At 36.2% G+C, this 22318-nt stretch overlaps 5 protein-coding genes, 3 non-coding genes and 1 pseudogene across 8 annotated transcripts; 3 read left to right on the forward strand and 6 right to left on the reverse strand.

Annotated features, from left to right (window-relative positions):
* Window positions 1–170: 170 nt before the first annotated feature.
* Window positions 171–1165, reverse strand: LOC110784733 (putative invertase inhibitor). Its single transcript, XM_021989185.2, has one exon. The coding sequence runs from the start codon at window positions 729–731 to the stop codon at window positions 180–182; it is 552 nt and encodes a 183-aa protein (XP_021844877.1). The 5' UTR covers window positions 732–1165; the 3' UTR covers window positions 171–179.
* A 747-nt stretch (window positions 1166–1912) lies between these two features.
* On the reverse strand, window positions 1913–4806 carry LOC110784741 (uncharacterized). The gene is made up of 2 exons (XM_056836295.1): window positions 4073–4806; window positions 1913–2582 (listed from the first exon to the last, which is right to left on the reverse strand). The coding sequence occupies exons 1-2, from the start codon at window positions 4589–4591 to the stop codon at window positions 1965–1967; spliced, it is 1137 nt and encodes a 378-aa protein (XP_056692273.1). The 5' UTR covers window positions 4592–4806; the 3' UTR covers window positions 1913–1964.
* Window positions 4807–5691: 885 nt separating this feature from the next.
* On the forward strand, window positions 5692–5888 carry LOC130468184 (U2 spliceosomal RNA). Its single transcript, XR_008928607.1, has one exon. It is a non-coding gene; the product is annotated as a U2 spliceosomal RNA (small nuclear RNA).
* A 670-nt stretch (window positions 5889–6558) lies between these two features.
* Window positions 6559–6719, forward strand: LOC130468172 (U1 spliceosomal RNA). The gene has a single exon (XR_008928596.1). It is a non-coding gene; the product is annotated as a U1 spliceosomal RNA (small nuclear RNA).
* A 1229-nt stretch (window positions 6720–7948) lies between these two features.
* On the reverse strand, window positions 7949–8030 carry TRNAS-AGA (transfer RNA serine (anticodon AGA)). Its single transcript has one exon. It is a non-coding gene; the product is annotated as a tRNA-Ser (tRNA).
* A 1903-nt stretch (window positions 8031–9933) lies between these two features.
* Window positions 9934–10049, forward strand: LOC130468150 (uncharacterized; annotated as a pseudogene).
* A 1152-nt stretch (window positions 10050–11201) lies between these two features.
* Window positions 11202–12461, reverse strand: LOC130467701 (uncharacterized mitochondrial protein AtMg00810-like). The gene has a single exon (XM_056836296.1). It carries the CDS (start codon window positions 12459–12461, stop codon window positions 11202–11204), a length of 1260 nt encoding a protein of 419 aa, XP_056692274.1.
* A 6-nt stretch (window positions 12462–12467) lies between these two features.
* LOC130467702 (uncharacterized mitochondrial protein AtMg00820-like) lies at window positions 12468–12785 on the reverse strand. The gene has a single exon (XM_056836297.1). It carries the CDS (start codon window positions 12783–12785, stop codon window positions 12468–12470), a length of 318 nt encoding a protein of 105 aa, XP_056692275.1.
* Window positions 12786–18628: 5843 nt separating this feature from the next.
* On the reverse strand, window positions 18629–21785 carry LOC110786412 (transcription factor MTB2-like). The gene has a single exon (XM_021990970.2). It carries the CDS (start codon window positions 21091–21093, stop codon window positions 18970–18972), a length of 2124 nt encoding a protein of 707 aa, XP_021846662.2. The 5' UTR covers window positions 21094–21785; the 3' UTR covers window positions 18629–18969.
* Window positions 21786–22318: the final 533 nt, after the last annotated feature.

Consider the following 22318-nt stretch of genomic DNA (forward strand, 5'->3'; position numbering starts at 1 on the left):
AAATGGCACCCAACTGGTAGAAGTCACTGATCTCCTTTTGCAAGGAGCTATGTTCCCTTCCTTACTGGTTTTTGGCAGGTCTTATTGAATTGTATATTTTTGGTAGATCACTAATTTCACAAGAAGCCATAAATTAGCAAGATTTTTATTATTATTTAAGTAATAGATCTAATACATGATCAATTTATAATCCTCAACAAAATGGTGAAACCAAGAGAAATGGCACCCAACTGGTAGAACTCACTGATCTCCTTATGCAAAGGAGCTATGTTTCCTTTCTTCTCCTTGATCCCAATTTCACAAGTAATAGCAGCATTCATTGCTGCACTTACCCTTGCACTTGCCGTATCAAAGTCTCCGTCTTTTATAGCCTCGAGACCTGATTCTAGATCACCTGGGATTCTCGAGTAGACACTCGAGCAATCTTTCAATGCATTACTCGCAAGAGGATCTGATACAGAGAGCTTTAACAGAGTGTCAATGGTTGAGGAAATGGTTTTAGCTCTTGTTATATCTAACTCGAAGGATATTCGGGCTAGTTGTGGAGCGGTTGATATGGAGCTCCGGGGATCCGACCCGAGTATTGATATGCAGGATTCATAGTTTACATTTTCCGGGTCAGCTTTAGAGATGTACGTGCAGATAGGGAGTACAAGGCTGGTCAAAGCAGCAGTTGTTAGTGAGCAACAGAGGAAACTCATGATAAAGACATGGATGATGACGTTGTTCATCGTTTCTTGACGTAATTTCGTGATGACCGGTGCCGGAAACTGTAACTTTTTTAGATTTTTGGGACTTATATAGTTTATCCTCTAAGCTATAAGGGATTAAGGGGTTTTATAGTGTTTTTAGGGGGGACGTTATTGTATAGTGAAACTGTTTACTCTAAAAAGCCTTGCATGGGGGGAAGACTGTCAAACCAAAGCCTGTGTTTCTCGTGATACACTTTTCAATTAGCTTGGCCAGTGTTGAGTGTTGAATATGAGGGGGTACCCCGTTCCCGGTTTACTGCATTGTAAAGATTATTTGCTGATGGAGGAGTAAAAGATCTAGCATCCAAGTATTTTTTTTTTAATAGGAAAGAAGAAGGACTCTATTGAACCAGAACCTAGCACATGTTAACCAGTCTAGCTACGCAGGTCATCGCTTGAGTCACTACCAAACATTTCGCAGCTGATGAGGCTCGACCCTGTGACATCTGCTTAGAGATTTGTATCCAACAAATTATAACAATTGAATCAGATAAAAAAATTTCGTTTTTCCATAGCAACGATCGTTGCATGTTGATATTCTGTATATCATTTTCTATATTTTTTTGACAAAAAAGAGAAAATTTTATTAGAATAAAGTCATACTACCTCCGTTTCAAAAAGATCTTTACAGTTACTATTTGCACGGACTCCAATGCAAAATTGAACTACTAATATATCCAATTTTGTATGTGAAAAAATTATAAAAATTTGATATTCTGAAAATACATCCCGATACCATAACAAGATCTTACGTGTAACGTTTTGATGTATATAATGGTGAGAATTTACGGTCAAAAATTTTATACTTTGGACACATTTTCCAAAGCGTAAAGAACTTTCTGAAACGGAGGTAGTACTACGTAGTACGACATTTACAACCAAAATTTTCTCTGTAAAGGAACATATCTAAAATACTAAAATAGATCTCTTCTTCCAAACATCTACTCCAATTATAAATCTTGAAAAGCATGTATCCATGAAACATGGGATATACGTTACCATGAAAGTTGCTTTTTGTTGTCAAAACATCTTATAACCTTCTTCTGTGTCGCTGTAATTTATAACCTTCTTACCTTAGCAAGATGGTTACATATTGAATATTCTTTATAATCTCTTATCTGTCCTTACGATTTACGACTTTCTTCAAAGTTAAATATATATGAATAAACGAAGATTGTTATTATTTTATATAAAATGATTTTTTGTGTCAAGTCATTTTTTCAACAATACAGTAAGAGAAAGAGAAATAACAGCTAAATGAAAATATTCATCATTCTCCTTTGTCAAAGGAGACACTTCCCCTTCCTTCTCCTTGAATGTATCTTCACAATCAGGACCATTATCCAACGCTGCACTTACTCGTGACATAGCTGTGGGAAAATCCCCGCCTTTCAACGCCTCGAGACCCGTTTGCAAGTCATCCAAACCATCCGAATAAAGGTCCGAACACGTTTCCAACGCGCTCCTGGCAAACGGGTCGAACTTAGGGTCTTTCAGGAGTACTTGATTAATGGTTGAGGTAATCGATTTTGATTTGGATGAAGTAAGGTTAAAGGAGATATCTACTAGTTCATCAACACTACTTGCTTTCGTGCTCCGAGGATCCGACCCGAATGTCTTTACGCAGAAACCATACTTGATGTTTTCTGGGTCGGCCTTTGAGATCTTCATGCAAGTATCTGTTACTAGGTTTCTTGCTTTTGCTAGGGGTAAAGCCACGAATAAAATTATGAATATTTGAGACATATAATTATACTCCATTTTGTAAAAAAAGGATGAACAAATAAAAACTAATTTAAGATCCAAGTATTGGGTAGGAGAAATGGTGATTTATAAAGAGAGGTAGGAATATTATGATTTCTAATTCATTGAATATGAATTCATTCCATATAATAAAAGATTGGCATTCTTGTCAAATATAATTACATTCCTTATTAATTTGATTACATTTAAAAAAAAGATCATGTAAGATCAGTTTGATACTTTAATTTCTCTGTTTTTTGAGTTATTTTTTCACCAAAATCAAGGAAATCGCATTTACACATATAACGTGAACCGTAGTATGAGCAATTAATTTTTTGTACTACGTACGTATTTTCCTTCAAGTACAAGCTAAGTTTTATTCTCAATTTTTTTTATTGGAGAGATTGTGTTTCGGGAGGAATGTATCAAGTGGAATAGGAAAACTAAGATTTAATCGATAAGGAATTAAGGATCATGGATTTGCACATACATTGCATATCTCTATTTTACTTCCTAATTCGTACTTCCTCCGATTCTGAAAGTTCTTTACGCTTTGGAATATTTGTCCAAATTTTAAATTTTGATCGTATATTCTCACTATTATATATATCAATACGTTACATATAAGATTTTGTTAGATTGGTCTCGGTATGTATTTTCAGAATATCAACTTTTTATCATTTTCCACATACGAAATTGGATATATTAATAGTTAACTATTACACTGGAGTTACCAATGATGTCTTGGCCTAGTGGTTAAGACTGAGGGCCTGTGTACAATAGGTCTCAGGTTCGAATCCCCCCGCCCCCATTTGTAATTTATATTGCCCTTGTGGCTCATTCGCACCAAAAAAAAAAACTATTACACTGGAGTTCGCGCAAATAGTAACTGTAAATAACTTTCTGAAACGGGGATAGTATTAGCCAACTCCTAGAACGACAACAAATGTACGGAGTGCATATAAACTATCCATTTTACTCTCCTCAAATGTATAAACGTGGTCAAAGTTAGTATGTGAACAATGTAAAAGTCAAAGGGATGCATTTATTAAATAACGATGAAGTATTAGCACAAAACCTTGACATTAATTACATGTTGACTTTATTCATATGAATCATATATTCCTCGATTGATTGTTTTAAACTGATGGTGCAACTCTCTTCCTCCGACTATCTCTGCACATTTCTTTCAAAAGTTATCAACGCTCATTCTGCTTAGCCAATTTAATAGGCAGCGTTAATTTTGTTGTTCATGTATATTTCGCATGCATCACGTGTATATATAACCGGTCAGATTATACCGGAAAAAATATAGGTTTTGCAGATTCATGCCTTAGACACTTAAAAATTCTTAGGGGTATTGTACACTTGGAACATATTTTATGCTTATTGGTGGTACATTCTCCATTTTCTTCTAACAGACGTACAGTGCATCCAGATGCACCTTAACTGTGACGTTAGCCACTTGGCTAACAGGCTAGGACTAATAGTACGATCGAGTAACTGAAGAAAAGAATTCTAACAAAAATGTGTATTGACAACTTTATTAATCGTAATAATTATGATAATTAAGTAACCTTGCTTAACAAATCAGTAAAATCAAGAGAAATAGCAGCTAATTGAAAGAAATAATCATTCTCCTTAGACAAAGGAGATTGAGCAAACATAAATTCACAAGCAGTAGGAACAATCACTGCACCATTTGCCATTTTATTTGCTTTCGAATAATCCCCACTTTTAAAAGCCTTCAAACCCTCTTCTAAATCTTTCTGTGCTTCCAAATAAATACCAGAACAAGACTTCAGTGCATCCTTATCAGACGGGTCGAGCTTCGGATCCTGTAAGAGTGTACCAATTTTTGATGATATGGTTTTGGTTTCGGATAGACCCAATTGAAATGAGATGGATCCAAGCTGTGCAACGGTTGTTGCCGTTGCACTTCCTGGATCCGACACGAGTACTTTGACACAGAAGTCGTACTCCACGTTCCTGTCGGAGTGTACGATTTCGCTGCAAGTGTCTGGAATGAGGCTAGCTGCATTTAGCAGAGAAAGAAGGGAAAAGATTGAGATGAGGAAGAAAGGAAATTGAATCATTTTGAGTTTGCCTATATGAAATTGGGATTAGGAAAGTTAATTAGATTACTAATTATACTTATATAGGTGTGTTAATCTATGTATCTTTGTCAGGACAATGCGGACCTTTGCGGTAATTTTTAGTAACTGATTTCCTTAAATGATAAACAATCGTATAAAGATGTATAATTAGTATTATTTGTATTTCATTAATTAGAAGAAGGAAGACTTTTCAATGGAATCATAGTATAAAGATTTGATCGTAATCATCATAGATAAAGTGAATATCTACATTAATGTTTAGTTTCACGAGTATCATTTTTTGAAGTTTTAGGAGTCTGGATCTTCTATCCACAATTTGTGAATCATGTGCTTGACATTTTTGTTTCTATTTGGTTATATTAATGTAATTTAAGATATGAAAATAAAAGTAGTTGACTAACTCGAAGTATCAATCAATAATAATAAAGAAAAGTGGTACACACTTGTAGTCCTTCAGAATTTTTAAGTGCTTTAGTTTAATTTTCACACTTTGACCAATAATACCAGTCTTTGATGTACCTACTATCGAATACTCTGCAGTAAAAGTAAACGGAGTATAAAAAGTTGACTAACTGAATAAATATACTCCATGTATTAAAAAAAACCTAAGAAAATTTACATGGTAATTAATTAGTAATCTTATTTGTGGTAAAAAAAGAACAATCTTAAAAGACAGTAAGAGTTTATGTTTTAATCACAAAGGCAACTTACATTTTATTTTCTGCTAGTCAAATAAGAAAATGATCCAAATGGTTGGATACGCTAAAGTTCACATGTATGTGTAATTATGTGCATAATAATCAACACGGTTGTATAATTGAATAAAAGACATCGTTATGTTTAGGATAAGTAATGAATAGTTTTACATATGATGGAGTTGAAAGAAAAACTAAAAAAAGTCAAGATTTGAAATTGACCAGCCACACATGGTGCTATATTTAACTTTAGCTTCTGTTTCATGAGGATTATTGGACTGAGTTACAACTTACAAGCGATGAAACAGTGTCCCATATTGAGCAGAACTGAGGACATTCATATGTGGAGCAATATATAAACGTTTCTCAGTACTTTGAATACTCATACCTTTCTCGGCCTTTTGGCTAAGATCAAGTGTAGTATCTGTTCTTATCAGTTTAATATTTGATACGTGAGCCAATGGCTCACAATGATATTAAATTTATATTTTAAGGGGGAAGTCCCATTACAATAGCTTGCTATTGGGGTCTTCAAGTGTCGACCATGCGTTGCACTACTGCACGGGCCTGGCACACCCCACTAATGTTAGATCAAAATTTTTGTTACACTGAACTTATTACTGATGCAGTGATGCTAGATCAAAATCTCAGTTTACAGGACTTGATTACTAAACTGAAGTGTAGAAAAACTCAGAAGTACTATACTAGGGAGTGTAGGATTACAGGTGGGATTGTATTCATGTTGAGAGTTAGCTTCTATTCATGAGTTTATTGCTTGGATCCATGCTAACACAATTGAGCAATTGAGCTTTTCATGCAAGAATGAATGTTTCAACTACCCCACCTTACAATAAGTCAGATTCCTCCAATTGCTGTGATACGATGTAACAAGGATGAAGTAGACCCATGGATTGCCGTAGTTTCACTACAAGTTCGCAAAACAGAATTTATTCAACCCTTTGCACTTCATGTTATTTTCAACAGAATCACATATCAATGTTACAATGTATACAAAATAAACTGATTACTTGAACTTTACTAGTAATTACTAGTAAGAAGTATAAGAATAGCTTGGGACAATAACTTGTGAGAACATATACTCATAGAAAGAAAAATACTGGCAGAAGTTAGAGTAAAACAGGCATCTTGAATCTCGGTGAAGGGACTGATTCTAAATTATCCCACATCGAAAGAGGGGAAATAAACTATTGGAAATGGGTAATAAAAGCAAATGTAGAGATTACAAGCAAATTACTTACCTGGACGGGGTGAATGGGCGATCAATAAGGCCCATAGCCTAGGGTGATGACTTCCATTGCACTCTGGAGGGGCGTCAGCCTAAGATCTCCCCAATGTGGGAGAGTCTACGTCATAATTTGTGATAGTGGGGGCCTGCGTTCGCGCGGCCCCTGTCTAATTCAATCCAAGCTTTCTCTTTGCTATCTTAAGAGTGTATTAGAATTTTTATCTTTAACAGTTTATTAACCATGTCAAGTATTTTTAGCAACTAATAATTATATTAAAAAGTTTCTTTAGCAATTAATAATTATATTACAAATCGGCCTCGAGGAAAAAGAACTCTAGAACACCAGTACACCACATAAACTCTAGCAACAGCTAGACAGCAAACACTTCAGTGCATAAGCCTATCTCTAAGCTCATTACAGCATCTACAAGAAACCTTGAAAATGATTTGTTTTACAATGTGTGAAACAGAATTACTAGTACTTTAAAAAGCAACTGAGTTCCTGTGTAGCCATATAGAGTCTACTGCTTCAGTGAAACACATAGTGTAAAGCTGAGATATGGCACCAGTTTTCCTACTTTGGTGTGGTGAAATGTGTAGTTCTTGACCATAGCTGCTTCTGGAAATTCCCAACACAAGAAGAACCTTCTACAAAACCTCAGTTGAGAAAGAAGAATAAAAAAACAGATGTTCAACTTATTCCTTTCCAGTATTACAGAGAACACAATGATCAGGACAGTTAACCATGTCAAGTTTAGCAATGGGTCGGCCATTTGGAAGAGTATAGGGAAATGTTGGGACTTGCTAGCTAATATTATGATAAGATGGTTAGTGACTATGTAAAGGATGGCATATATAGACATACCTACCCATATAACTCAAATAATTTCTTGTTACTGCTCACAATGACACTCATTGTTCAAAGTTCAGTACCCCCAAAGGCTTCTCAGTTCTCCCTCTCTTTAGCTTATGCCTCTCAATTTGGAAGCATTGTACCCTATCATCCTTGTCCTACTTGTAACCTTGTGGTGGAAGATGCGATACACTTAATTAGAGATCTAACACTAAGTTTGCAATGGACAACATCATCAGTTGTGTATTAGTGAGAGATATAAAGTGGATGCCTCTTTTATTTCAAGTACTAATCATTTTGGTGTTGCCAGTGTACGTGGTTCGAGATAGCTTTGGGAGGTGGGTTACTGGTTCCGGTAACAACTAACAAGACTTTTGTTGTAGACTCACTCCATGTCGAGCCACTTAGTGTTAAAGAAGGCTTGCTACTAGCATAAACCTTAAAAAAATGGAACAGAAATTACACTTAATGAATCAAGACTATGAATGTGAGTTGCTGTATTTTTCAATTAAAAATAGCAGTTTTCAACATTTTTCAAAAAGCGTGGACGGCAGGATTCGAACCTGCGCGGGCAAAGCCCACATGATTTCTAGTCATGCCCGATAACCACTCCGGCACGTCCACCTTATTGATAGTTATTGTCAATTTAGTATATTTGTCTCATTTGTTGTTTTGTCGAATCAGCTTTCACTGAATTCCAAATTTTCTGCTAGCTTGCAGCCTTGCAAGTTCCAAGATGGTCTTAACTCTCAAGATATTTTTGGCAAGCTAGCAAGAATTCCCTCTAACTTTCCATTATTTATTTTTAATGGCTCCAAAAAACTCAATGAATCTTTATTGGACTTTCTAACGTCGGTCTCTTTTGAGTTTTGATACTAGATTACTTTCACATTGCTAACTTGATTGATATTAGCTCAATGACTAATCCGTCGACTATGGGAAAGAGTATGTAATATTATTGTGTACTAAAATAATGCAAGTGCTTGTATAAATGAATATTTCATTGCGGTAAAAGAAAATGAAATACATTGCACATATACTACTTTTACTATTATTGCACATATACTACTTTTACTATTGCTAAAAAAAAAACATATCTTATGTTATGTTACATTGCCAATTGATAAAATGCCATATTTTTAAAAAAAAAATTATGTTCGTTGGGTGCACCGTGCACAATATTCAGTATGCACTCTTATTATCCCTTGTCTAAATTGTGCATCCAAAGGGAAAGAGCTAATTGAGTGGCCGGGTTTAAAGATTCTAAACTTCAAAAAGGGTGGGACACTAATACATCATGTTATTAGCTTTACTAAACAAGAAAACAATGAACATTCCTCATCAAATTAAAGCATAATAAACAACATTTGGTGATTAACTGATCAAGATTTGAATCACCTTTATCCTTTAACATCTCCCAAGAATATCCATCACTTTCGTTGCCTAATTCACATTGTACAACAATCGTTTATTATGATATTCTTAACGAGGACAATGCTTAATTTTATCCTTTTCCATTAGTCTGTTAATTTCACTTTATTTAAATAAGTTTTAGGTGGATTGTAAATAATAAAATGACTTTCATCATTTTCCATAGTAATTACGCCATTAGATCTTTGTTAATGTTAAACATAGCCAGCCCATCCATTCTAGTGACATTACATATAAAATAGGAAAATCTATAACTAACTTACAAAGTCAAATAAATGCATATGATTACTCGATTAGACTGGTCTTCTCTCAAAATTGTAACATATTCCCTCCGTCTCGGAATACTTGACTTGTTTTCCTTATCGGATCGTCCCTTAATGCTTAACCTGTTTCTAAAAATGGAAATATTCTAACAATATTATATTATTTCTCACTCCACCCCTATTAACCCACCTACCCCCTACTCTATACAAAAAATAATTAAAAATTCAACCCATACTCTCCCCCAACCTCACCTCTTAACCCACCTCCCACTAACTACATTAAAATAATACCCCACTATCAACTACTACCTATTAAATTAAATAGGTCAATTCAAGTCCCTTAAACTCTGTGCCGGTCAAACCGGCTCCAGTATTTCGGGACGGAGGGAGTAATATTAAAAAATACACAAATTTTTGTTTAAAATACAACAAATACTATATATCCGAGTAAATTTTTTAAATTGAAATGTTTAAAAGTTACTCCGATATAACGTACTACTTTTGTTTCAAAATAATCTTTACAATTTCCGTTTTAGTCCGTTTTATAATGTTCGTTACACTTTTCTTTATTCTATATATGGACATGAAAATTTACTACTTTACTCTTCTTACCCCCAATATTTATAATATTCTCACTTTCTCTTAATTTTTTTTTTTTTTTCTTGCACCCAGTCACTCAACCACTTTTTTACACATTTATCTTACTTTATCCATATTTTATTATATTCAACCAATTTTTCTATTTCATCTTACTATTTGTGTAAATAGTAACCGTAAAGATCTTTATGAAACAGAATTAGTATAAATTATGTACTTTTAAGTATAAATTTTTCGGATGTCATACTAAGACTAATGCACCGGATCTCATCAGATCTCCGCAGTTAAGCGTGCTTGGGAGAGAGCAGTACTAGGATGTTTGACCTCCTAGGAAGTTCTCGTGTTGCACCCTTTTTCAAGGCCCTAAAAAAACAGTATAAATTTTTTCGTTTTAATAAAAAATATCTTTTCAAAATCACTAATAATGAATAAAAGTATATATTTAACCCTTTAAAATATTTATCCATAAAAATAAATTAATATCCAAAGTAAAAGTTAATCAAAGCATGTAAAAACAAAATCTGGATAAATTTTAACCTGATACACGATAAATTTATTATACAACTAGTGCGTATAAAAACTTTGGTAAAAATTAAATACATTTCTGACTTCACAAAAATGGAAAAAATCAACAATAATGCATGGCTTATTATTTAATTACGTGGGGAAATAGGCTGCATGGTCCCCAACATAAACGTGTCTTCGATATTTTGCTCCAACTCTCGTGACAGAAAAAGATTGAGACCACGCAATTTTATAAAACTATTTATTGACTTTTGTTAATCAAGGAATTTCGATAATAATTCAAAGTTTGATGGATTCATAAACAATATATGGAATATTTCAGTGTGATATTTAAATACGGGTAGTTGATAAATAAAAAATTAAACATTTAAAGAAACAGAAAAGTGAACATATTGACTAATTTTGCTGATAAAATGGTCCCCTAAAATAAAAAGTAGAATCAGGAAGACAAAACAAAATTGTGACACAAGTAATTAAATCCGATTTTGTGCGTCACATTAAAGTGATTAAACCCGTACAATTCTCTTCATTTAGGTACTTTTATATTGTTCACTTGGGGCAATGAAGACTATTGTTACTTTGTTAGTACATACTCTCTTCGTTTCTTTTTAATTGTCGTTTTAACTAAATTTCTTCATTTTTTTTAATTGTTATTTTTAGATTATCGATACAACTTACACAGTAAATTGCACATGTTGAAAATAAGCCAACTTCTAACAATATGAACACAGTTTACTTGGTGCTCAAGCAACCATTAAAGGAACTGCTGAGAAGCTTTTATTTAGAGAGAGAAGAATGCTGATACAGCTTAGGGAATATCCTCTCTTAAACTAAGCAATAAGGGAAGAGCAACAATATATACTACTCTGCTGTAATGCTGGCACAACCAATCAGCATGCAGTATAAAAACTATCAACCAATCATAAACATCCTAGCTGGCACTAGCTAACAAACTAGCTGATAACATAACTGTATTCTGTTACATGGGGTATGATCCAGTGTGGCTGAGTGTAGCTCTGCAGTGGTGTGCTTGCTTTGCTGGTATAGTGTCAGCAGGTGTGGTAGTATAACCAACACCCCCCCTCAAGCTAGGAGGTGCAGAAGAGACACCTAGCTTGGAAAGCAATTGATAAAACTGGGGTGATGGCAAAGCTTTAGTGAAGATATCAGCCAGTTGAGACTGAGTAGGCAAGTAAGTCAGCTGAATGAGACCCTCCAAAACTTTGTCCCTTGTGAAGTGGCAATCAATCTCAATATGTTTGGTTCTTTCATGAAAAACCGGATTTTTGGCAATATAAATAGCAGATTGATTGTCACAATGCAATGTGACTGGTTTGAGGGAGTTGACACCAATTTCTTCCAACAACCTAACCAGCCAAGTGACTTCAGATGCAGCTGCAGCCATTGCCCTGTATTCAGCCTCTGAAGAGCTCTTGGAAACAGTACCTTGCTTCTTGGATTTCCAAGATACAGGAGAGTTGCCCAAAAGTAAGATATATCCTGTAATGGACCTTCTAGTGTTAGGACAGGAAGCCCAATCACTGTCAGAGAAGGCCTGTAGGGTCAAAGAATCTGTAGCTTTTAAGATGATGCCTTGACCTTCTGAACCAGCTACATATCTGAGCACATGATGGAGAGCATGAACATGAGATACTCTAGGTGAATGCATAAACTGACTCAACAGTTGGACAGCAAAACACAAGTCAGGCCTGGTGTGTGTCAAAAAATTCAGTTTACCAACAAGACATCTGTATAATTCAGGGTTGGCATAAAGATCTCCATCATCTGAAAGAAGCTTAGTGTTGATAGGTAGAGGGGCTGCAGCAAACTTATGAAGATCAAAACCACTGTCAACTAGGAGAGATTTTGTGAATTTCTTCTGAGTTAGAACAACACCATTAGATAAATAACCAACTTCAATGCCTAAAAAATAGTTCATGACACCAAGGTCCTTGATGCTAAAAACAGCATGAAGATGAGCTTTCAATGCATCAATGGTAGGTAAATGATTCCCTGTTAAGAGAATATCATCCACATAAACAGCAGCCAAGGTAATGTGATGCTCAGTTTTCTTGATGAACAAAGAGTAGTCATTTTTAGATTGAGCAAAACCTTGTTTCAGCAACTCAGTGTGAAGCTTTGCAAACCATTGTCTAGAGGCCTGCTTCAAACCATAGAGGGATTTTCTGAGTTTACAGACTTTGTTCTCAGGGTTGGAAATGCCTTCTGGTACTTTCATATAAACTTATTCATGTAAATCTCCATGAAGGAAGGCATTATTGACATCCAGTTGAAAAATAACCCATTTTCTGCTAGCTGCCAATGCAATGATGCATCTGACTGTTGCCATTTTGACCACAGGAGAAAATGTCTCTTCAAAGTCAATACCAAACTTCTGTGTATACCCTTGTGCAACCAACCTAGCTTTACATCTCTCAAGGGTGCCATCTGCTTTGAGTTTAACTTTAAACACCCACTTACAACCAATTGGTCTCTTTCCTGGTGGTAGATCAACCATTTCCCATGTCTGATTGTTGAGTAAAGCCTCAATTTCTTTTTCCATAGCTTGAATCTATTCTGGGCTAAGAACTGCTTCTTTATAAGTTTTTGGTTCAACCAGACTGTCAATGTATGACACAAGAGCATGATAGGTTGCTGGCAGACTAGTATAAGAAACCAAGTTACACCAATGACTAGCTTGATGACAATGGTAATCTTCAAGATAAGAAGGTGGTTTGGGAATTCTGGTTGACTTTCTGAGAGGATTGTCAGTAAGATCTTGTGTTAAATCAGGATTAATGAGAGAAGGAGAAGAAGAAGGAGTAGAAGAATGTGGTGAAGAGAGAGGAGTGGTGTTTAGAGATGAGAAAGGAGAAGATGGTGGATCACTGTGTGTAGATTCTGTGTCAGTAGAAGAGAATATAGGTTCTAGTGGTGTAGACACAGATGGGAAAGGAAGAATAAGATTAGGATCAGGTAAGAGAGGAGTGTGTTTAGGAAGAAAGATGGAATGTGGGAAGGCTGTATCATCAGAGGTGGAAGATGATGGTGTATGGTGAAAAGGGAAGTGTGTTTCATGAAAAGTGACATCCCTAGAAACAATGATTTTGTTTGTAGTAGGGTTTAGAACTTTGTATCCCTTTTGTGAAGGTGAATATCCAACAAATACACATGATTTAGCCCTCATATCAAACTTTGTTCTGTCTACTTTGGAAGTAGAAACATAACAAAGACAGCCAAAAGCTTTGAGGTGATCAAACAAGGGTTTGTGGCCATGAAGTTTTTCATATGGAGTCAAGTTTCCTATACTCTTAAGTGGCATTCTGTTTATCAAGTAAGTGGCACAGAGTATACACTCACCCCAATATCTGATGGGAAGCTTTGATTGAAAATGTAGAGCTCTAGCAGTTTCAAGCAAGTGTCTATGTTTTCTTTCTACAACTCCATTCTGCTGTGGAGTACCACTGCAACTTGTCTGATGTAAAATACCCTTACTGAGCATTATTCTCTTCATATCACCCTCACACAATTCCAAGGCATTATCAGACCTTATACAGAGAACTTTACAAGAAAATTGTGTTTCAACCATTTTGAGAAAAGAATCAATCACAGGCACAGCATCAGTTTTAGATTTCAGAAGGTGTGTCCATGTTGTTCTAGTAAAATCATCCACTATGGTGAGAAACATTGTACAACCATTATGTGTCTTGTGTTTGTAAGGACCCCAAGTGTCTAGATGAATCATTTCAAACATCTTGGTGGTCTTGATACAACTTACAGGAAAGGAACTTCTAGCTTGTTTTGCTGCTGGACAAATCTGACAGATGCTTACATTATTGGTAAAAGAAGACAAACTATCAATAACATGCCTCATTTTCAAGAAAGGCATATGTCCTAGCCTCAAATGCCACAATTCTGCTTCTGATTGACTTGAAGTTGTAGCTGTTAGACATGTAGTGGTTGAAACTTTGATGCTTGCATCCTGTTCTGCATCAACACTGTATAGACCTGATCTCACACTACCAAGAACCTGTGGCTTTCTCATTAAATGGCCCTGAATATAACATTTGTCAGCGGTAAATGACACAGTGCATTGATGATCTGAACACAACTTGTTTACAGATAGCAAATTGTACTGGAAATCTGGTACATGTAGAACACCTTTTAACTGTATATGTTCATTTAATGTCACTGTCCCTTTATGATGCACTGCCACCTTTTTTCCATTAGGTATGGTAATGAACTCATCAGTACTTACTGGCTCATAAGTTTCAAACATGCTCAAGCTTGCACACATATGATCTGAGGCACCACTGTCTAACAACCAACTAGAATGTGAACAAGTAAGAAAACAATAAGTTGTACCTGCCATAAATGCATGCCCTGAAGTATCTGCTTCTTCCAAATGAACATCTGCATTTGTTGGCTTTTCAATCTGTTGTTTGTTTAGGAGGCTCAACAGTTGTGTGCACTGTTCAGGAGTAAGAAAACCTGTTGGTTGTTGTGATTGCTCTCTATCATTCTGCTGGTGTTGATATTCTGAAAACATGTCATCTGTGTATCCTTCTTCAGAATATGCAGCTGCTGCCACTCTTTTATCATTTTTAAATCCTGAAAATCCTGGTGGGAAGCCATGTAGTTTAAAACACCTCTCTATACTGTGACCATTCACTTTACAGTGATCACAATAATAGTTAGGTCTCTTGTTTGCAGTCTTGTTTCCTCCTGTTCCTGCAGAATTGTTATACTGATATCCAGATCTACCATATGACTGTTGTCCTCTGTAGTTTCCTCTATTCTGATAATCATTATACCTCCTCCTATCTGCTGCAAAAGCATGGCTCTCATGATGTTGGAGTGTAGGTATACTGAGTTCTCTTTGCCTTTCCTCTTGAGCTAGCATTCTATATGCATGAGAGATGGTTGGAAGAGGCTGCATCATAAGTAAATTTCCCCTTGCTGTGGCCAGATGTTCACTCAATTTCATGAGAAATTGCATAAGTCTATGATCTTGCTGCATCTTAAAGATCTTCTGTGTCAAATTGCAGGTGCACAGATTACAAGTACAAACTGGCAAGGGGTTTGCTGCACTCAGTTTGTCCCAAAGTGACTTAATCTCAGTGAAAAATTCTGAAATACTTTGTGTTCCTTGAGTAATATCAGAAGCCTGTTGTTCTAAAGCAAACAATTGTGGTCCATTAACAAAACCAAATCTGTCTTCTAGATCCAACCAAATATCTCTAGCTGTATTGAAATACATCACACTCTTAGCTATGGTTGAGTCTAGATTAAAAAGCAACCAGGATATCATCATGTTATTGCATCTCATCCAGGCTAAGTATGTAGCATCATCAGTATCAGGTTTGGAAATCGTTCCATTCACAAACCCTAGTTTATTCTTAGAAGACATGGAAATCATCATGCTTCTTCTCCAGTCTCCATATGCTTCTCCTTCACCCTTAAACTTTACTGAAACCAATTGATTTGCAGTGTTGTCTGTAGGATGTAAGTAGAAAGGGCTAGATGGATCCTGGTTTGGTGGTAGTGGTGTTTGTGCCATTTTTGATTAAAGAAGAATCAAACAAAGGTTGATAATCGAATTTTTTTTTTGAGAATGTGGTTGAAATCACAGCAAAATTTATCCAAAAACACAGCAGAATTTCAGATGAAAAGAAAATTTAGCAAATCTATCAATCACAGGATCAGATTGCTATCAACAAACAGCTAATCACCAGCAGATTATCAGAAAACAAAGAATTAAGCAGTAAGAGGATTAACAGACCTCAAGAAAGAAATTAGATCAGATTTTGAAGAAGCACACAAACTTCCGGATTCAGCTAAAACTGTTGATTGTGGATCATAATCACTGCTCTGATACCATGTTGAAAATAAGCCAACTTCTAACAATATGAACACAGTTTACTTGGTGCTCAAGCAGCCATTAAAGGAACTGCTGAGAAGCTTTTATTTAGAGAGAGAAGAATGCTGATACAGCTTAGGGAATATCCTCTCTTAAACTAAGCAATAAGGGAAGAACAACAATATATACTACTCTGCTGTAATGCTGGCACAACCAATCAGCATGCAGTATAAAAACTATCAACCAATCATAAACATCCTAGCCGGCACTAGCTAACAAACTAGCTGATAACATAACTGTATTCTGTTACATGGGGTATGATCCAGTGTGGCTGAGTGTAGCTCTGCAGTGGTGTGCTTGCTTTGCTGGTATAGTGTCAGCAGGTGTGGTAGTATAACCAACAGCACATTGTTATTATGAAATTGTGTCGAAATTATAAAAATACGCACAAAATAAATGTGAAGTTAGAGTTAATTTGCAAACGAAACTTTTAAGAAATAGTATTTCCAAGAGAATCTTGATTAATGATTCCAGTTAATTTCAGAGAATTCTTTGGAAAAAATGGATATCAACTTCCTAAATTTACTATGCTTTTGCAAAACCTCAAAATTGTGCATAACCTAACTAAAATTTCATTACTACGAGAATGGATGGAGTTGAAAATTTTAAATGGTGTTACTTTTTTCTTTTTTTTTTTGACGGGATTTAGACCTACTTACTTATAATAATAGAAACCAACTTTAGGAAATGATGTTTGCTTTAGGCTCTTAATTTATAGAAAAAAAAATACTCACAAAACAATGTTTTATGTTTGTTTATACTATAAAATGAAGCCTAGTTAGAAAGGCACTAGATTTCATTGCTTAATCTAATCTATCGCCATTCAAACATCGTGACAAACTTGACGTGAAATTACTCGACCAAACCCTCTTACCTACCACCCATAACAGTCACTAATGACCAACTCATAAAATACGTATACTCTCTCATGAAAAATTACCACAAACAAGAAGTTCTACATTGAGGATTTGAGATTTTGAGGGTGACAACATTCTCTAGTCATCAACTCTGTCAAATGAATCTGGTCTACATGCACTCTATATCATGTAAACTTCATAATATTATAAACAATGGCGGATCTTGAACGGTTTTACGACGGAGTCGGTAGAAAAAAAATTAAGAAATACACTATGTAATTATACTATTATACACATATTTTAGGGAGATTTAACTAAAAATACACTATAAAAAATTTCCGGTTAAAGGACATTAATATATATTTGAGTCATTAATCATTAAACTCCAGTGGCGGACCTTGACTTACCAACTACCCATCAAAAGAAGAAAAGTTACAGATTAAGAGTGCTAACTTAACTTTCTAATCAAAAACATATTCCACGAGTTAAAGGACATTAATATATATTTGAGTCACCAAAATTAGGTGATGTACATACTTTCCTCTTCTATATTACAGAAAAGGTAAAAGATAAAGATAGCAACAAAATCAAGAATGCATGGTGCCCTAATAAATAAATATCCATCCTTTTAGGTAGTTGAACACCATAAACATCATGTGAAAATACTCCCACTTTCTTCAACCCACGACAAATTTTATATGGTTTATATTATTCAATCAATCAATTTTCATGTTCACGAATTTTACAAACAAAATTTGGTCCCAAAAATTAATGGGTCCCATTTTAATAAATAATATAAAAGAAAAAGGGGGGAAAATTATAGAAAAAGGAAGAATTTTCTTACGTTACGATGATGATTACTTGATTTTGATTACTTAACATTTGACATAACAAACAAAGCAACGTGAAATGAATGGGGCATAATTTGATGAAAAGAAAGGCGATAATAGTTGCAAAACTCCATTACATTTACATTATTTATTTCCATAAAAGATAGAGATTCCAGGCAAGATTTCTGTAGCTCAAAATTGGCTTCATGTGTTGAATACAAATAACAAACGTGTGTTCTCTGTATTACCACAATTTCGCCGACAAGCAATATGTACCCAGTACAAATGTACAATGAACAGACCATTTCCACACTCCTGTTAGTTGCAACATGCTTTTCCACGAATCATATTTGATGAATAACAACCTTACCTTACCTTGTAATTAGCCTGATCAAAATTCGGGTCGGGCTGGGCCGGACTTTAATACAAAATATCATGCCCAAACCTGCAAAGCAACCATAGCTACAGAGAAAAGCAAACATTTCTTTCCCAGCTTTGTGTAAGAACACAAAATTCGGGTCAGGTCGGGCCAGACTTTAGCACAAAAAATCATGCCCAAACCTGCACAGCATCCATACCTATAGAGAAAAACAAACATTTCTTTCCTAGCTTTGTGTAAGAATACAATAGTCGGGCCGGGCCGGGCCAGGTTTTAACACTAAAAATCATGCCCAAACCTGCACAACATCCATAGCTACAGAGAAAAGCAAACATTTCTTTCCCAACTTTGTGTAAGAATACAAAATTTCAACAACTCAAAGAAGCATTGGAGTGCTAAGAAAGGGAATGAGATGATTAATTAAGAGAAACAAAACTTTCATTAACTTCTTAGGAAGATAGTGAACTTACATTACACATTCAATTCAGCTTGCTAATTCCCATATGACAAAATATGTATAACTATGAACAGAACAAAAACAAAAAAAAAAAAACAATTTTGCGACGACACTATTGTAGTCAATTTGGCTGTTATTCTACTTCTAATGGACAAATTTTGCACCAACCTATTCCTCTTTTTAAACTCTTCCTTGCTGCAAAATCAAAATCTCTGCAGAAGTCATCGAATGGATTCTTTTTTTTTCTCTACTTTACTAATCCAATTACACCCTACTAATTAAGACAAACTACAAGCTGCTACTGCTATCCACCAGTTGATGATGGAGTTTGAGCTGCTTGTAAATTAGTCTTTGATTCATGCGAAAATGCTGCCAACACTTTTTCCTTTGTAAGCTGTTCAGAACTCTGAGACTTTATAACAAACGTATGAAACACAGTATCTGTACCTGCAGCAAGTTTTGAATCAACAACGGTAATCTCCGAATCTTTGAATGCTCGAATAACTCTGGCCACGGGATGTGAATCCAACGGACAGCTTACTCGTACCACGACCTCATCATGCATCGCCTTAACATCTACATCGGGAGCTTGTCCCTGTCCCTGTCCCTGTCCCTGTCCCTCCACATCTGCATCTCCAACTGAAACAGAGTTTGCTTCTGTTTCTCTAGAAGTGCTGTTCTGCTTCTCTTTCTCTGCTTCCATGTCTTTAAGCTTCTTCTGCAACTCAGTGATGTAAGCAATAGCATCACCAAGTAAAGATGCTTTATCCATCTTTGATATGTTGGGTACAACCGCTCTCAATGCATAAAACCGCTGATTCAGTTTCTCTCTCCGTTGTCTTTCTGCTTCAACGTGATTAAGCGGCTCTTCTCTGCCATTAGCAGGTTTACGCCCTCGTTTACGAGGCTTTCTATCATCAGAAGGACCTGCCTTGTCATCTCTACCAGACACTTCGGGGTCTGAATGTTCGGACTCCGCACTACCGGGCTGAGAAACCACTGTGGGCCTAGAGGTTGCCCCTGAAAAATCGATTTCCATTTGACCCGGCTTTTGCTGGGGGAACTGGTTAAGCCGGTACTCGCTACGTATCCCATTTACATATTCCTGAAGTCTTGTGTTCTGATTGTTATAAAGTTCTGTTGCAGTCGCGTGTCTTATACCAGGAATGTTAGCCCAATTCGCACCTTGAATACCATTCCTGGGGCTTTGGCCAGCAAAGGATAGCTTATTCCCGTTTGCATAATTCTCCCATTGTCTATCTTCCATCCTTTTAACAGCAAGTTTCTCCCTGAATGGGGGACGGACTGTGTTGCTTAGATTCTGCCCAAATATCTTAGGAACTCCATCCACCCCGCGTTCAACAAGCCTCACATTTGTAAATGTAGCAGATGTAGATGCAGATGCAGGTGCAGTAGCAGGAACCGAACCAGGCCCGGGAACAGGTGCAGGTGCAGGGGTCGGCATAGGAGCAGACGCATGAACAATGGCAGGGGCAGGGGCAGGGTGAGGTGAAGGGACACGGGCAGGTGCAGGGGGAGCTGGAGGAGCGGAAGTAGTAACAGGAGTAGGGGCATCTGCACGGGCACGGGCCTGGGCCTGGGCCTGAGCAAGGGCAAGGGCATGGGCTGTAGCAGAAGGAGGATCATCATCCTCAATCTTATGAATAACAACAGGGAAAACTGGAGTTGGTTTAGGGCGAACGGGAGGACTTGAAAATGCATACTTCAATGCTTTGAGTACATTGTGGTTCTCCCCAATGGCTCTCACTGAACCCAACTCCACAACTCCATATTCAGTAGGAATCAAGATAACAGTCTGAATCCCAGCAGACTTAGCAAGGAAAGACCGAACACAATAATCAGATTTCGACCTCAACAAATCCGACTCCCACACATGCTTCTTGGAAGCAAAACAACTTCCCGGTCCACCTTCGCCTCGAGGAAACAAGAAGTACATTGAAACCAAGAAAAACATCTCCATATCTGTAACCCTATCCAGTCTACAAGCCAAGTTATCATCATCAGAACCTCCAAACAATGTGTTCAACTTCTGAAGTACACTTTTCCTAATCCTCTGATGAGATTCATCCTCAAGCCGGAAACTTAAAAGCCGTGTAGCTTCAGACTCTTCCCCTTCCCTAGGCTCCCTACAATAACCATCCCCCCAACTCAACACCACCTCCCCGGATTTTGCCCTCGAAATTTGCCAGAAAAAACCATAATTCCAGCTAAAATTAGACGCATTTGGCCTCTCAACAAGATCAGACAACTTATTCTGAATATTCTCATTGTTCTCATGACTCACCAAAGAAGTCTCAGCAGTAAATGGGCTTGAAATCAAGTAATCAAAAGCACGAGTACCTAATATTGAGGCGATCATAGCCTTATCCTCCTCATTCCACACTACCCCTCCTCCCATATTTCTCATTTAATCCCTTAAATATCTTACAAAAATAGCCCTTCAATTAGCAAAAACCCCCCAAATTTAAATCTACAGCAGCAAAGTCAAAAACCCTAAATTACAAACAAATGCCCACCACTTCATTTCTACCTTATTTTTTATACAGTACAAATAAATCCGTTAAATTTCAATCATCTGTTTCGAATTTAACAAGTACCCACTTAATTTCAGATCTCAAATATTTCCTTTTACAAATTACCCAAATATAGTCAATCAAAAATCAATTAATTACAAGAAGGGAAAAAAATAAAGGGGGAAAAACTACAATATCCCAGAAATAGATTCACACACCAGAGTACCAGACAGCTGAGAGCAGGTAAATAGGAAGATAATGGGTTTCTGGGCAGCACAATAGTGGAGATTCCAAAGACAGCAACAGCTAAATTTGAAGAACAAATTATTCAACTTTTTCCCAGAAAAGGAAACCAATCTATCAAATTCTAGAGAAATTAATTAAGGGATTTCCTTAACTTTTCCCACTCTAATTTGTAAATTTTTGAGTTCTAAGCATAAACCGGAAGAAGAAACACTTGGATGGAGAAATGAGGAGGAAGGAGAGAGAAACGAAATGGGCGTTTTTTTAAGAGCTCTCTTTTTCTCTCTCTGGGTTTTCCTCTTTCTCTCTCTCTCTAAATCCCCCAACACTTACCAATCTCGTGCCACAAACTATAGTTTATGTTGATCGGTTAAGATAGTAACCATGGTAGATTTGTTTTGAGTTTTTTTTTTTTTTTTTTTTAACGGGGTTTTGAGAAATATTTGTGAATTCCTCAAAGTAGAGTGTAATTTTGGCGGAACTCGATTTACACTAACAAGATAGCCATTAGCCGCTGTATCTTTTTTTTGTTGCCGAAATTACTCATTTTAGGTAATATATTCCGTCGATTATAAATGTGTACCACATGACATTTTGCTAAAAAGAAATATCTTACCTATTTATAGGGTTTTGGTAATTTTTAATGGACTCTACTCGTTATTATTTCATAGCATGCTATTCCTTTTATTTATAGTATTGTTTGTCATTCAACGCTTGCCTGCTTTTGTAGAATTAATCATGTGTCGAATCGTAGTCAGTACGTTGGCAATAAATTCATCGTGATGTGTCAAATCAAACCTCATTTTTCGGCATTAATAAGTAGATTCATACTCGAGATATATAAACAGTTCAGGAAAATATGTTCATTCAAGAAAA

Source organism: Spinacia oleracea, chromosome 2, assembly GCF_020520425.1.
Source record: "Spinacia oleracea cultivar Varoflay chromosome 2, BTI_SOV_V1, whole genome shotgun sequence".
Lineage (NCBI taxonomy): Eukaryota > Viridiplantae > Streptophyta > Magnoliopsida > Caryophyllales > Amaranthaceae > Spinacia > Spinacia oleracea.